Below are 16,237 nucleotides of genomic sequence, written 5' to 3' on the forward strand. Positions count from 1 at the left end.
GATGTCATACAGGTCTTGGGCGTATAATCTGAAATCTATATAGATTGTCAGCTCTGTGGTTCAGTGTTTACTACATTTTTCCAATGGCTATAGAGTGCTATATTGGGTATAACCTATGATGATGCATATGGCTTTAGGGATGATACCTGGTACCCTCATCACTGTGGGCTCGGAATGAACTTTTGTAATGTTTCCTATCTGAAGAGCAGCGTGACGTGGACTCCCGCCCTCAGATGGACAGCAGCCGCTGTGAGAATTTGCCACATCTTCCCCACGGCAGCACAGTGGGTGTATAGGCAGCTAGCAGCTACCAGCCACATACTAATCTGTTGAAAGCCGCACTCGTGTTCGCCGCTGCCATTTGGCGACATGTTTCCGCCTCGGCTTTACATTTGAATGTAAAAATAATTTTTTTTTTGTTGCATGTAAAACCAATACCGGAAATTGTTTAATTTTAGAATATCGTTCAAAAGAGTCAAGTCATAACTGAGAAACGCAAAGGAGGATGTGGGGGCGTTACTGTGTGCAAGAGCGCTTTATAAATAAGTTACTTTCAGATTTATTCATATTCAGCAATAATATAGGGTGACACTCAGTTCATGGGAGTGAAGGGGGGTTTCCAGGGTTATGTTAGTAAAGATTAATCATTGTACGATGAAATGTTCCGCAACTTCAAATATACTTTGTGTCAATTCCTCATATGGACCGTATATCACGGACCGAACGCGCCCGTGTGTGAGGCTCCTTAGGCCTCATGCACACGGCCGTGCCCGTAATTACGGCCGGATTTTCGGGCCGTGCTCCCATACAAAAGTATGGGAGTACGGGCCATAAAAAAACGAAGTGTAGGGCATGCTCCATAATTCCTGGCACGGTTCTATGGCATAGACACCTATCTGTAGCGATACGGAAAGGTGTCCGCGGCCAATAGAACCAGGTGGCCCGTAATTGCGAACCGTATTACGGTCCGCAATTACAGAGATTTTTTACGGTCCTTTGAATGGGGTTTTTCCATCTTGGACATTTATGTCATTTCCATAGGATGTGTCATAAATGTCCGATAGATGCAGGTCCCACCTGTGGGAACCACACCTATCTCTAGAACGGGGCCCCCATGACCCCTTTCTACCCTGCTCGGCTCCCGCTGCCTTCTGTTTTTTTTCTGATTAGGTGGTCAGGTGTTATAAAAAAAGCAGAGCTCACTGAGCTACGCGGTTTTCGTAACTCCATAGAAGTGAATGGGAGTTTCCGGAACTCGGGAGCTACGGAAACAGCATAGTTTGCCGTGCTACGCCGTTTCCATAACTCCCATTCACTTTTGTCCGAGTTACGGAAACAGCGAAGTTCAGCGAGCTCAGCTGTTTCAGTAACTCCTGACCACCTAATCAGGATGCGGCCGAGAGGCGGTGGGAGCCAAACAAGGTAGAACGGGGTTTAGGGGACCCCGTTCTAGAGATAGGTGCGGGTCTCAGAGGTGGGACCGGCATCTATTGGACATTTATGGCATATCCTGTGGGTATGCCATAAAATGTCCAAGATAGGAAAACCCCATTAATACTTCTCATATCTGAGGGTTTGCTACAATTGTATCCAGTCTAGACAATCCTCTGTGAGCTAAATACATCAGCAGCACTAGATCACTCTCCTGTCCTGATAGTTTGCTACAATGTATCAGTGCAGGTAAAATATATCAGCCTGTTTTCCAGACGGTTTAGACAATCCTGTGTAAAGACTGGGTAATATTGTAACAAACCCTCACCTGTGAGAAGTGTTAAAGCGTTAACTTTCAAAAAACTTCTGACATGTCGTAGTGACATGTCAGAAGTTTTGATCGGTGTGGGTCCAAGCACTGAGACCCCCACCGATCGCTAAAATGAAGCAGCAGAAGCCGCTTTGTCTCTGATTGGCTTTTCTCGGAACGCCAAGAAGTTGGTGTAAGTCTCAAAAGAAAGTCTATGAGCCCGTACACCAACTGCTCGGCTTTCCGAGAAAAGACGATTAGACATGAAGTGGCACAGCACTCACCTGAGCGCTTCTGCCGCTTCGTATTAGTGATCGTGGGGAAAGTTTTGGAAAGTTAAGTTACCCCTTAAGTTTTTTAGCCTTGGGCTGGGAGTAAGAATATTTCCATTTACTGAAAGTAAGCGAGGATCTTGAAAATGGCGAGGAATTGAAACACAAACTTCAAACAAGAAAGTTGAAGAACTTTTCATTATACAATGATTAAAGCCCCACTTCTGCCAGGAAACGCATTGTACGATGCCAAGGACTCGCTCATTGCTGGACTAAAGAGAACCGACGTCACTTGTGTTATCTGTTACCATTTTTACAGAAAGGGTTAACTCAAAGGGAGTTCTTCCCCCCCCCAAGAAAGTCAATCATAAAAAGAGACACATTCCCCAAATTCCCAGGATGGATCCAGCTGTCTCTTGAGATGGAGAGTTGGGGGGCAGCACATCCAACACCCCTCTGCCTCATCCCGCAGACTATGCTCCGCACAGACCAGATGACGGCCAACAGAGCACTCCAGGCTGAATCCCACAGCTGTTCTATGTCCGTGCTGCAGGAATGTCTAAACAGATGCACACGTAGCTGCGCTTAACCCCTTACTGCCACAGACGCGCTCAATGATCGTCCTTACGACCGCAAAAGAGGATGGGTTACGAAGGACAGATTTTGGAGTCATTATTGCAACAACTTATCTGGGGCAAATTTGTAAATTATTCAAACGGTCTTTCAAGCAACACGAGGCTGTCCAGCCAGAGCAAAACTCCAGCGGAAACTAAGACAATTTTCAATAACTCTGCTTGATTTCGGTGAATGGAAAACTTTGTGTTTACATTTAGGAGCTTGTAGAGACCTAAAACTTTTCATAGGGAAGACTTTGCTACAATTGCATCCAGTCTAGACAGAACTATGGGCGTAACCAGAGTCGTAGCAGCTGCTACGGGGCCCCTATGTTGTGGGGGCCCGGGCCAGTCAGGTGCAAGAACATGGTCTCTTTTTGTGGGGGAAAAAACAGGATGGTGGCTTTCTGCTATCTAACACTACTACGTGGGTTCAGAGATATATCGTGCTATTATCCATATCTTTAATTATAGCTACTTAGTACCTGTTCACACGGCAGAATTTTCACGCATGAGAGTGAAAAACGTAAGAAATCTCCCATTGTCTTGATATGTCCCTTCTTGATGTGGTTTCTGCGGCGTATTTTACTGAGAAAACTGCGTCGGATACCCAAAGACCGCTAATATGCATGTAGAAATGCGGCAGTTTTTACAGCATTGCCTCCGATTTCCGCCACAGTTTCTTGGTTAATTCCATGACAGATTTTTCAACATGAAAAAAAAGCCATGTGAACGTACCCTTACTGTATGCTGCGGTTACCGTTTCCTCTCCCAAGGAGGTGGGGACCATCTTATTTTCCTATGAGTCCCTATGAATTCTAGTTAGGCCCTGAGTCTAGGAAATCCTCCGAGACTCGCCGATACATTGTACCTGCACTGATACATTGCAGCAAAATAGTCAGGGCAGGAGAGAGAAACTTATGCAGCTGATAACAGAGAGAGAGGCCTAAGCTCAGGTTGGCATATTATTTATGGATATTGTGGAATTGCACAGGGCATCGCCACTGGTATTACGATAATAGCAAACCAGGGGGCACAAACATGCCCAGCAATAACACGTTTTTATAAAGCAGGAGGAGATTTATGAAAACTGGTGCAAAGGAAAAGTGAAGTAGTTGACCATGGCAACCAATCAGGTCACAGCTTTCATTTTCCAAAGGGCCTCTTGAAAATGAAAGGTAGACTCTGATTGGTTGCTATGGGCAACGACTCCACTTTTCCTTTGCATTCGTTTTGCTAAATCTGCCCCACAGTTCTTGGAATTGGCCCTGGAAACACTGCTGTTGTTCTACTAATAAAGTCAATGGCCGACCCTACAATCCACACAGTTAACCCATTCACTTCTATCATTCTGCTGCATTATTGCAGCACCAAATCAAAACGCTAAACCTACGTGGTGAGGATGTGCTTAGGGTTACACTGCTTTTTTGTTGTCCCACTATGGATGTGAAGCACGGGGAGAACATGGCGGCATGTACCGGCCACAAGACTGGGGGAGGGGCCCTCAGATTTGTGATTATGGCGCCCCCTCTATGTTCTGGCTTGGTTCATTTCCTGCATAGACACTGGGATGACATGTAAACAGATTATTTTGTAGAGATTACAGGGCGATGTTTAGAAACAGGAAGCCGTAGATCATGAGTCTCATCTCTTCCTCATTCTATGTTCGGACAGAACACGACTATCACCAGAAGTGGGGAAACTGCCGCAACTTCCTACTGCAACTAATCCACATTTCAGAACAAGGTCCCATTGTTGCTTCAGTCATTCACACGGCTGATGAGAAAGTTTATAAATCGACCATGAACTTTATTAGTAAGATAATGCACATGCTGCTCATCCTGTCCTTCCTGGTTCATGAATAGAATGCTAAAACTACAGGGATCACGGACATTCGCACAGGAAGGGCCGCAAAAGTGTATGAGCAGCGAGATATAACCCTACATAATAGTGTGGACTTATATGTAAATTAGGGACTATGTACAGCTGGGTACCAGTCCCTATGGACACTATAATGGCTGCCACTCTGACATTGGCTACCGGCAGGAGACGGAGATAACTTAGAAATGATTGAACAGAATAGTAAGAGACTTAAAATGACTCAGGTACTTCTATTTCCAGGGAAGTGTTAGAAAAATCCATCATATTGTAGATTGTTCATCCTGATCTTCCTGGTTCATGAATTGAATGGTGGAACTATAGTGAAGACTGACAATGGCGCAGGCCGCATTAATAAAATCAACATTATACTGGAAAACAGCAATGTCACGCACCTTAATAAGGGAGACTAAACCCAAGTGACTAATATTAGCAGGTGACGAGGTTAGCGTTAGTGGCCCTTTAAAAACGAACCGGTTGGTACTTACGAAGAAAAGGAGGTTGAATAAGAACAGGAGATATTTGATCACTTTCATGCAGCCTCCGCTTGCCATTTTTCTCCAAGTATAAGAATCTGGCGGGAGAAAAAAAAAAAAAAAAAAAAAGACACATAAGAGTGAATAATCTTAGATCAGGTCTACACCGCAACTTCAGCTCTGCTGTACCCCCGCAGGCGCCGTGCACTTTATTATATATGCATGTTATTTTCGTTTGCTTGTATTGTACCATACTGATACTATTGTACCTGATGAGATTTGCTGGCAGGAAACACCTAGCGCAGACAAAAATCACCTTCATGTGTATGCACCCCTAGTTCACACAGAGTTTTTTTGGCATGGCTTTTGACGCGTATGAAACAGCGCCAAAAACGCTTCCCATTGGTTTCAATGGGAGGCTGAGGCGCTTTTTTTCCCGCGAGAAAAAAAAAATGTAATTAAAAAGGGGGTCCCTTTCTTCAAGCGTTTCCATCTCTGACCGCCTATTGACATCAATGGAAGGCAGAGAAAGTGGTTCACTGTTTTTTTGCCCGCAGCGGACAATGGCCGCAGCCGAGAAACGCTGCGGCAAAGAGTGCAGGCAAGTCAAACTCTGCCTCAAAATTCCTGAAGGGATTTTTCCGCCTGAAAAAAAAACTCAGTGTGAACTGTATTCTAGGCCCAATAGACAACAGTCAAGGAAGGAGTTAATTCCGATCATTATAGCACAACCACGAGTCTGGGATCATCATACAGAACCTACAGTGTCAACTGCAGAACAAGCTCAGACACCTCACAGCCCGAGGAACGGGTGACTGGTTTTCTCTACGCCCTTTTTTAACACCCAGTTTATCATTCAGCGATTATTGGTGAGAACTGAACGGACTGTAACAAAACTCAGTTAATAGTTGTAAACAGAAGTTAATGGACGTTCATTGGTAGTTACTTTGTGTAAACAGTCCATAACTGATACTCTATGCTATAAACTGGTATGATGAAGTGCTAGCTCTTGAGGCAAGAATTTACAGATGCTACAGTCAAGAAGTGTCCTTAAAGGGGAACTCCACCTTTCACACTGGTGGGTGTGATAGAAACAAGAAGCCTCAGCACCAGACTGTCTAATCAGAGAGGTGATCTGATGTCACTTGCTACATCCGCCATGAGTGATAATAGACCAGATCCAGAACGCATAAAAACGGTAAAAAATAAACGAATGTCGTCAGCACGGTGCACTGATCAGGAGCCCTATTTATCTGGGCACTGTGGGTAATAATTATTTGTACCATTTATAAGAGCACTGGGTGTCAATGTTCATCAGGACACTGCATAGCACTACAAGGGCATTGTATGGCACTATTGATACGGGCACTGTATGTCAATGTTTATCTGGGTAACGTATGAGCCATTTACCTGGGCACTACATGCATTACTCATCTGGACACTGTATGGCACTATTGATACGGCCACAGTATGACAATGTTTATCTGGGTAACGTATTGGCTATTTACCTGGGCACCAGATGCATTCTTCATCTGGACACTGTATGGCACTACAAGGGCATTGTATGGCCCTATTGATAAGAGCACTGTATGTGTATATGGGTAGTGTGCGATTATCTATCTGGACACTGTATGGCACTACATGGGCATTGTATGGCACTATTGATAAGAGCACTGTATGACAATGTTTATCTGGGTAGTGTGTGATTATCTATCTGGACACTGTGTGGCACTACATGGGCACTAGAAAATAATGGCACAGCACGATTTAACAAAATATTTTATACATCGGATATTGATCTTCACATACAATAAATATTTGAGGTCCCCATTACTATATGATATATTTGGAGTTTAGACGTGGCTTACTAGTAAAAACAATCTGCCGTGTCACGCTCTGTAACCTTTCGTTGTCCGAGTAGAGGACCTAAACTTGAGGCCCTTTGTCGCCTTCCCTCATATGTTACAATCCTAACGTCGATGACAACTGGCGCGATTCAGTGGTAATTCAGCGTCACAGTACGACACGGGATCTCCTGCCTGGGACGTGAGTGCTGTGACTCGAGTGGCTGCAGGCTACTTCTTTGTATACGGCGATGCATGGAGGGGGGGACCTGTCCATTGTCCCCGGTGTCATACTGTAGCAGGTATTGTGTCACAAGAGGGCTGGGAGATGAGGAGGACAATGAGGCGTCTGTTTCCCTAAATACGAGGAGCACTCCTTCTGTCCCATGCACTGGCATTAATGAACGAGCCACGGGGGCTACCAACAAAAGCTGCACAAGAGCCCAGTCTGGCAGCTGCAGGTCTGTGCCCTCCTTTATGTCTCTTCTCCTTTTATATCTATGGAAATGAACTTCACCGCGGCTTCGTTCCCAGGCACCGCAGACGACGAGCACATAACAAATGGACAGACACAACAAAGCCGCGCATCTAGTGGAGGCAAATAATCTGATTATCACACGTAGAAGATGGCGTAGAAGGGGTGACGGGCAATTCTACCTCTTTACTAGGACTTTTAGGGTTTGAGGTCACAGCTGACTAATGATCATCGGATTTTAAACAATGAAAATTTGTTCCAAAGGTCAGAGGTCGGAGGCAAATTGACCCAATATGTCTGGTTTCAGCCCATGGAGCCTGCATGCGTCCATATAAACATCTTTTTGGGAATCCATTGATGATGGTTTATTCAAATCCATCACAAAAAATTTAATTCCTTTAATCCAGCATCTGATAATTTGGGAATTCTGACATTTTGCTATAGGCATGGAAAGTAATCTGGAAGACTGAGCAAATATAACCAAGTCCGAGATCCTTCTGACTGTCCGATAATCCAGAATATCTGTCAATATGGCAAATATCAGGTGTTGTTCTTGCCGGATTAAAGGAATTAAGAGCTTTTCTCTGTAAAACAACCGCTGTCTACATGCCCTATTATAACACATGGACATAATGGGGGGTCCTATCCTGTCCAATAATCCTCTAAAACAAGGAGCTGCCTCTAATCTCTGTCCATATGCCCCATTAGGCCTCATGGACATCATGGATTGGGGTCACCCATTCTGGACATCCCACAACCCCATGCAGATTGGGGCCCAGACAAGAATTACATGGTCGGCCAATCATTGACTAACAGGCTTGTAATATTAAATTTCCCTGCAGCAGAGGAATTGTGAGGCGATACCCAACTTCCGTTGGTTAGAACAGTTGATGATCCCCTAATTTCAGCCATTACAGTGCTCATGGCAGTTGTCAACCAGTTTTCCAAAGACACTGAAAGGCACCTGCTCCCGCTCACCTACTCTTCTACCCAAGTGTCAGTCCCCACTATAGTTCTGGAATTCTATTCATAAACCAGTAAGATCAGGCTGAAAAGAAATGCCCTTTTTTATATACAAATTAACATGACCCCCCCCCCCCTTTTTTAAGGTCCAGTTAGTGGGACTGTGTCACGATATGTAGGGCTGTTGGCTCTTGAACCCCACACTGGCCAAGAGTTGTGGAGGAACAGATAAAAAAAAACCTGAATTTAAAATGATAAAACATAGATAAAAATTATTACAAAAATACCGTTGTGTCATATTAAAGGGTACAGGGTCAGTGTGCGTTGTCAAAAACGTTATAATGAATGTCATTAATGTTTGACTTTATCGGTTATCAAAAAGGTGGAATGTGTAAAATTAAACCTGCCCCCTGGTGGCCAAGCAAACATGAAAAATGGTGAAGTTTTCCTCTACAAAAAAAAAAAAGAATTGCTTCCAGACATTCAAATTAGAACTTGAATCATCTGACAAGAATAAATATTGTGAGCTAGACTGAAGTAATGTTTTGGTTGTGTGTGTATCCCTTTAAGAACTTGTGACCAATAAGATTGCACCTAATAAATAAAAGACTCCCTAGAACATTCCTTGGGGTCGCTCCGCGATCCAGCTCATTCCTTCTAGCACGAAACATCGAATAATAAAACCATTAAACTGTATTTTGTCTTGGATGTATTTACAAAAAACGTACAAAAAAGGCGGCCAATTTCAATAAATCACAAACAGCACAGAAGGAATTTATGAAAGCTGCAGCAAAAAAATTCTGCGATTGAAAGCAAAGCTAAAAACGTCAATAGAAAAAAATGTGGACGTCAACACAGCTCCCACTGGAGTGGTCATCCAGCTTTTCCAGGCTCCTGAAAGGTTAATCTGCCCAATTATTCAGCAATACATCACCCCCTCCTCTGTAACAATAACTGAGCATATGTACCATTCTGGAGTCTTGGAAAGCTGCTTCTTAATGATAACTAAGGCCCCATGCACACGACTGTAAAACCGCGGACCGTACCACGGTCCGCGGTTTTACGGACCCATTCGGTTCTATTAGCCGCAGACAACTTTCCGTAGCGCTATGGATGGATGTCCGTGCCGAAGAACCGTGCCGGGAATTATGGAGCATGACCTATTTTACGGGCCGTGCTCCTATACTTTGTATGGGAGCACGGCCCGAAAACGCAGGCGGCCGTGCCTGCAATCGTGGGCTTTGATTACGGGTGCGGCGTGTGCATGGGGCCTTAGATTTATGGCATTAATAGAATATTTTTTCTTATTTCCTGGTCATTTTTGGATTTTAGGGGGCAAATGCTGAGACATAATAGAATCCTCTCCTCCCCCTCTCCAGCAAACATCCGGCTACTGCAGCTGTCAAAGGCAAGAAGTCGTCGTGCTGTGAGCAGGTTCAGGGTGGGGTTGTTAGGTACTTCTATAAATGGCGGTGGTCCCAAGGAAGTAATCCTGAAAGGGCTAATCCAAATAAACGTATATGGTTAATGCCGCAGTAAGACAGAGAAAATATGGTATAATTCCTACCAGGCCTCCGCTATCCTTCTCGGACAATTTTGCATTCAGATGAAGACATGGGTATTCTGAGACAGATCGGTTGCTATGGCCATGCTGCCTGACAACCCATAGAAAAGACCGGGTGTTATTAAGTGTATCCCTAGCAACCGGACTGTCAGACGTAACGGTTACATTGGCACTGCATACAGCAAAGAACGAAAAAGGGTCAGCTTAGCGGCAGTCAGATCTATAGCAGCAGTAGTAATCAGATTTTTAATTAGTAAACCGTGAAAAACATCAGAAAGCCGTTGGGATCAGTGGGTGGGCTAAACAAAAATCCATGGCTGATCGCTTTTAGAGAGGACGTTCCAGGTTGCCTAGTAACAGGGGACATGGGCAGCGGGTGACCACCACAAATCGCCATGCTGCCAGTGAGAGAAAGATGCCAGGACCCAGAACAAGTCTCCCTGTAATAAAAGCTAAGGCTCCATGCACACGACCGTAAAACCGGTCCACGGTTTTACAGACCCATTCAATTCTATTGGCCGCGGACGCCTTTCCGGATCACTATGGATGGGTGTCCGTGCGGTAGAACTGTGCCGGAAATTATGGAGCAGGTCTGTTTTTTCATGTTTTACCAGCCGTGCTCCCATACTTTGTATGGAAGCACGGCCCGAAAATGCGGGCAGCCGTCAGCAGACGGCCGTGTCCGCAATAGTGGACCGCGATTACGGGCATGGTTGTGTGCATGGGGCATTAGAGACTATCGGCCCCAGGCAGGTGATTTTTTTGCAAGCCCAATAATGATGGAGGATGTAGTCCAATGATTATACCATCCTTCTCTCTTACATGCAAGAGGACGAGGGATGTTGCCAAATTTTGGTTATTGCTAAGGGGCCACTACTTCTCTAATCACACATGCCCAAATTACCACAGTTACCCAATAAGATGGCACATGGATTTAAAAAGAAATACATTTAAAAAAATGATCAAATGTTCAAATTTTTATGATCCACTTTTAGGGTCACTGTTACTTTAAATGATTTTTTTTGCCAGAGGACTGACAGCTCTGGATATCTGCTGACGGTTATTAGAATTCAGATAAATATTTACCATCTCCCATAGAAAACACATGGTGAGACAGCCAGTGCCGCGTCTGTGTATAAAGAGCGCTGTGGGAAAGGCTGCAAGTCGGAGGATCCTGAGCAGAGACGGAGGAACGGGGCCAACATGTAAACAGACGCAGCATTGTAGCGAGAGACCCAGAACACGGCGCGTTTCATGACTGCTCCAAGCCCATATACACACCAGAACTATACATGCAACTCACCCATGCAGTGTCACTCAGCTTTCCCAAACTCCTGAATGGGAAATCTCCCAGTTATGCTGGTCAGGAATCCAGGAGAGCTGGGGAACCAATATGGTCACCACTACAACTTTCACAAAGTGTGTCACCCAGCTTCCCGAGCTCCTGAATTTCTAGTTGCAGTTGTTAAGATTATCTTATCAGAAAGGCCCTGTTCACACGGCACGTATTTAACGTGTTTTTTGGCATGTTTTATGCGCCAAAAAAATGATTGATTAAACTTCCTATTCAAATCAAAGCACGCAGTTAGTACACAGAACGCATTTTTTTTTCGCAAGCATATTTAAAAAAACATGTAGCGTAAAAAAAAAAACACCCTGTCAATTTTTGGACGCGTAAAACATGCCGAAAAGGTAAAAAGTGCTTTACAAGAACGCTAGCGCATTTGACACATTTACACGTCCGTTTTTCTGCTCGCTGGGTGAACGAGCGCCAACTGATTTGCATACGACGTAAGGCCCCACGGAGCAGCATTGACTATATGGCGCAATTGTCAAATGCTTGTTAATGGACTCGAGTTGTTGATTTCAATGGTGACGGAATCAATACCTTAGTCAATTGCGCTATTCATTCCTTTAAAATGGCGGAACCTTTACACAACGTTGACAAACGGAAACCATTGGCATCGGATCCGTCACTATTGAAATAAATGGTGATTCAAACGGAGACCTTTGGTTCCCATTTGTTTCAGTCGATTCTGGCGGAAAGCTCGGACAGAACGGAGCCCTGACGCAGATGTGAACGAAGCCCAAGTAGTCATAAAGGATAAAAGGGAGCCAACAGATAAAGACACATGATCAGAAGGGTAACGAAATGTTCAACAAACTTCTGACATGTTAGAAGATGTTGATTGGTGGGGGTCCGAGCACCCCGACCAAATCGCTAAAACGAAGCGGCAGAGGCGCTCTGCTTTTCAGAAATGAATGTATCAGAGTACCGGCTCAATAGAAAGTCTATGAGCCCGTACTCCGATACATCGGCTCTCCGGAAAAAGCCGAACAGAAACGAAGCGGCTAAATGCTCACACGAACGCTTCTCCTGCTTATTTTTAGCGATTGGCGGGGGTCTCAGTGCTCGGACCCCCACCAACCAAAACTTCTGACATGTCACAAGTTTGTCAAACGTTTAATTACCCTTTAAGATCTAACAGCATCCTGCTTGTTGACTGTTTCCAAATAGCAATAAATAAACAAGTAAAATAAATAGTAATAAAAAAAACAACAAAACGAAAAACACATAAAAGCAACATTTTATATTCCACATCTACTCACCGGAGAGCTTGACCTGGACTATGTGACTCTACTGCCACTTTAAGACAATGGATTATAAAACAATAATTAAAAAAAAAAAAGGATAACATTTTCCCTTATTATCTATGACTATTCCGCACTTATCTCTTTTCAATCTAAATGAATATGAAAAGGGCACACCTACGGTTTTACCATTGTTAATGCGACCGATGCAGGATGAAAACGGGCAGCCACCTTTCTCAGCCACTCCTGTATGACAAGGGCCACCAGTCATGGCACTCCCAACTCACACACAATGCTATTTAAAGGGACACTAAACCTAAAGTCTCATTCACATTTGCTATGCAGCTGATTAACATCTATTGTTCCCTGGTATCTGCCAGTAATGTTCTATAATGGGATGACTGACAGGAAGTGCAGAATACCGGTTGTGAATGATATGATCTCCTTGGGAGGGGGATCTAGAATATATGCGAGTATAGTAGGGGGGGGGCGGTCCGTATACATGCGGCTCATCCACTCAGGACTGCTCTAATCGTTACCCGTTTTATGCAATAGTTAAATTCTCCTAAATGACCGTTTTGGACAGATTGCTGGGAAATATAAAATTTCTATGTCTAAGATTTTTTCACTTTGAGTCACTGGAAAAAGCGCAGAGCTCTACTCCCTGCCACATTGGGGAAAAGCGCGTCCCCCTGCCCGGCGCTGTGCTCTCCATTACATGTAGTGTAGGAATTCTGTACTCCGGCAGGATCTGCGTCTTCTGAACAAGAAAATCTAGGAGTCTTCTTAAAATCTAAAAATATACGGCCCCATAATTCTGCCCCATCACCTCCTGGACTCCTCTATCTTTGGCTAAGAACTAATTTAAAAGAGGTAGTCCTCTGCTGGATAATGCATTTTTATTAGACTCGTCCCCTGTAAACTGATCACAGAGTGTTCTACTGCTTGGACTCCCAGCGATCAGCTGTGATCTGCGGGGGAACGCTGCAGCAAGTATACAATTTCCCTGCAGCGCCACAACAGGGGAAAGTAAGTATTACACAGTTTCCATTGAAAACAGTAAGCTGTCCCTACAACACAGGGACGTGGTGGGTCCTCCAGACCAAAAGACACTCTTTGTAGGTGCGCTCTACTCCAACCTATAGATCAGGGTCCTGAATAGGGGACCCCACACTATCGACACAATATTTATTAACAAAGGTTTTCTAAACCGGATAACCCCTTTAAGGGGTGAAGATAAACTTTCATGGTCTCCATTGCAGATTTAGGGTTTGGTTGTGCTGCCCACGTTGCACTCCCTGTATTCAATGTTACAGTCTAGTTTCTACACAGCAGTGGCTCCATGCAACGCATTTCTCCCATACCAACAAATCTGTGTCAGACTCCACCCCCTCAACCTACACAGTCATGTGACAACTTAGCTCCGCCCACTGTGGGAAAGGATTAGAAAAGAGCAGTGATAAATGATGCATCATGGGACATCACTAAAATAAGAAATACGGCATCTAGACATTTCCGTTCTACAGTTTTCCAGGGCCGATCAACTTTGTCTCTTACACTTAAAAATAAATATTTCACTTCCCGTTTTTGCAAATACAATATCTTTCTGTTAAAATGCAATTTCTCAATAGAATATTTTTTCTTTAGGTAATTGTCTAATGTAATGTTATTAGAATGGGAGCAAAATGGATGCAAAGATAAATTAAGAACTGATTTTAAAGGAACACACCAGGCATAACCGATATACTGTGTTATGCCAAGTGCATGGCCAGAGGGGCGGAGCACGACAAGGATTCAAGAAGAGAATCACTGTCATGCTCCGCCCTCTCAGGCCCTAAACTAGGCATGACACAGTGTATCAGTTTTACTTAGAGTGCTCCTTTAATAGGGAGGGGGCAGCTTTCAGTACGTTATATAAGTCCTGGAGAAACATGGATAAGCTGTTGGGAGTTGTAGTTGAGCAGCACGTGGAGATCTACTCAGTACACAGGTGTCTCCAGGTCTTGGCAGGGTTTATTGTAGGGCATTGCTATGGCATGTGTCGTGCCGCGAGAAGTGAAATATTTCAGAACATCTAAATAATGCTTAGATGCCCGGAAAGTGTTAATTGCATAATTGTTCCCATGCCCGTTAATGATGCCGGACACATGATTCATAATAACACGGCGCAGCCCAGGATGGGGGGGGTTTTCAAAATCATATGCACGTGGCAGGAGAAAAAAAAAAAATCTGCACAAAATTCAGGGCTTGCTGCGGATTCTCAGCGCAGAGGGCGAAATCTGCGGCATGTAACACATGCAGATTGTGCCAGGGATTTGCGGAAAAATCTGCAGTGGATTTTTTTTCTGCCACGTTTGGGCTTACGCCAAGGGTCAGTTCACGTGACGGATTTTGCTTGGCAGGTCCCGTCGCAAAATCCGGAGCGGAATTATTCCTCCTCACATTCACTTCAATGTGAGTTTCGGACAGAATCCGCTCGGCAGGACCTAGCGGGAAACAGAAGCGTCCGGCTACCATTGAAATAAACGGAAGGTGTAAAAATATACTTTGTGTTACAATTCCTCGCTTGCTGTCAGTGAATGATCCTCGCTTGCTGTCCGAGAATGATCAGGACAGGTCTGGACAACGGGCAAAGGACTTGAAATACAAGTAAATTGACCCCCGGATTAACAAGGGGAGTCGTTTTTATGGACGGTGTATCAGGCAAGATGTGAAAATGTCAGCGGGTAGCGGCAGTGTAATAACCGAGAAGAAATCGCCAAAGTAGCTAGAAAACCATTGAGGATGGGGCAACATCATGATGTACCCCAAAAACCATCGTTCGAGGGGGTTGTAAGGCAATTCTTCCGCTCTGCGGATATAGGACAACCTTGTCAGGCTCAGCGCTCTCTATGTCACCCCATTACGCAGACCAGCAACTTGACAGCACCCCCAAAACTCCAATCCAGGGGCCGTTCACCAACCTAACCATTTAGTGGCATCAGGTACATGTCCCTATTTTAAAAGCGTCTGTCATAAGATATTACACGTGACTCATCTGCCATTTATTTCAGCACAATGTGAAGCTTTATTGTCTTCGTTCATTGCTCCAAATATTTGACCTGCGCGTCCAACCCGCAATTATCGTAATTTCACGCTTTGCATTGACACAATTGAGTGTATAAATACTCCCTGTCTATTGCGCACGTCTTTTTCGTAGATTTATAGGAGGTGGAACATTTTGTACAACATTTAAAAATAAATATTTCACTTCCCGGTTTTGCAAATACAATAAAAAAAAATTTTTACATTTGTAATTGCGGGGAATTGTATTTTAAGTAATTGTCCAATGTAAGGTTATAAGAATTGGAGCAAAATGACTGCAAAAGTATATGAAGGATAAACAAATTTTAAAAGGACCCTCTAGGTAAATCTGATACCAGGTGTTATAACTAATGCAGGTGCTGAGGGGGCGGAGCATGACACAGGGATTCAGGGAGAGAATAACGTGTCATGCCCCGCCCCCTTAGGCCCTACAATAGGCATAAACATGGTACCAGCTTTACCCAGAGTATTCCTTTACTAAGGAAGGAAGATCCTCATCATCTGCCGGTCACGTACTCACAATCTGGGCAGATATTTGGAGACAATTTGGTTGGAATTTTTGGGATCCCATTCCTCAGTCTACACATGGTCAGTCACTCTCCATTTAGTTCCTGTAAGGCCAAATTCACACGAATGTGGGGAAACTCGAACATTAGATTTTCACATCTGAGTTGCCCCCGTGCGGGTCCCGTTTTCACGGATCCCCATAGAATTGAGTCTATTGTGGACCCTTC

General features: G+C 44.3%; 1 protein-coding gene across 3 annotated transcripts in view; it reads right to left on the reverse strand.

The window, feature by feature from the left end:
* CD82 (CD82 molecule) overlaps positions 1–16,237 on the reverse strand; it is a 52,772-nt gene that overhangs the window by 16,246 nt on the left and 20,289 nt on the right. For 2 of the 3 annotated variants that reach the window (XM_075838046.1, XM_075838047.1), the window contains exon 2: positions 4,994–5,079. In XM_075838046.1, coding sequence (XP_075694161.1) covers positions 4,994–5,059 — 66 coding nt within the window. In that variant the 5' untranslated portion in view covers positions 5,060–5,079. Of the gene's footprint in view, positions 1–3,112; positions 3,617–4,993; positions 5,080–16,237 lie in introns of those variants that run through there. The other variant, XM_075838048.1, reaches the window with a different exon arrangement.

This window comes from Rhinoderma darwinii, chromosome 9 (assembly GCF_050947455.1).
Source record: "Rhinoderma darwinii isolate aRhiDar2 chromosome 9, aRhiDar2.hap1, whole genome shotgun sequence".
Classification (NCBI taxonomy): domain Eukaryota; kingdom Metazoa; phylum Chordata; class Amphibia; order Anura; family Rhinodermatidae; genus Rhinoderma; species Rhinoderma darwinii.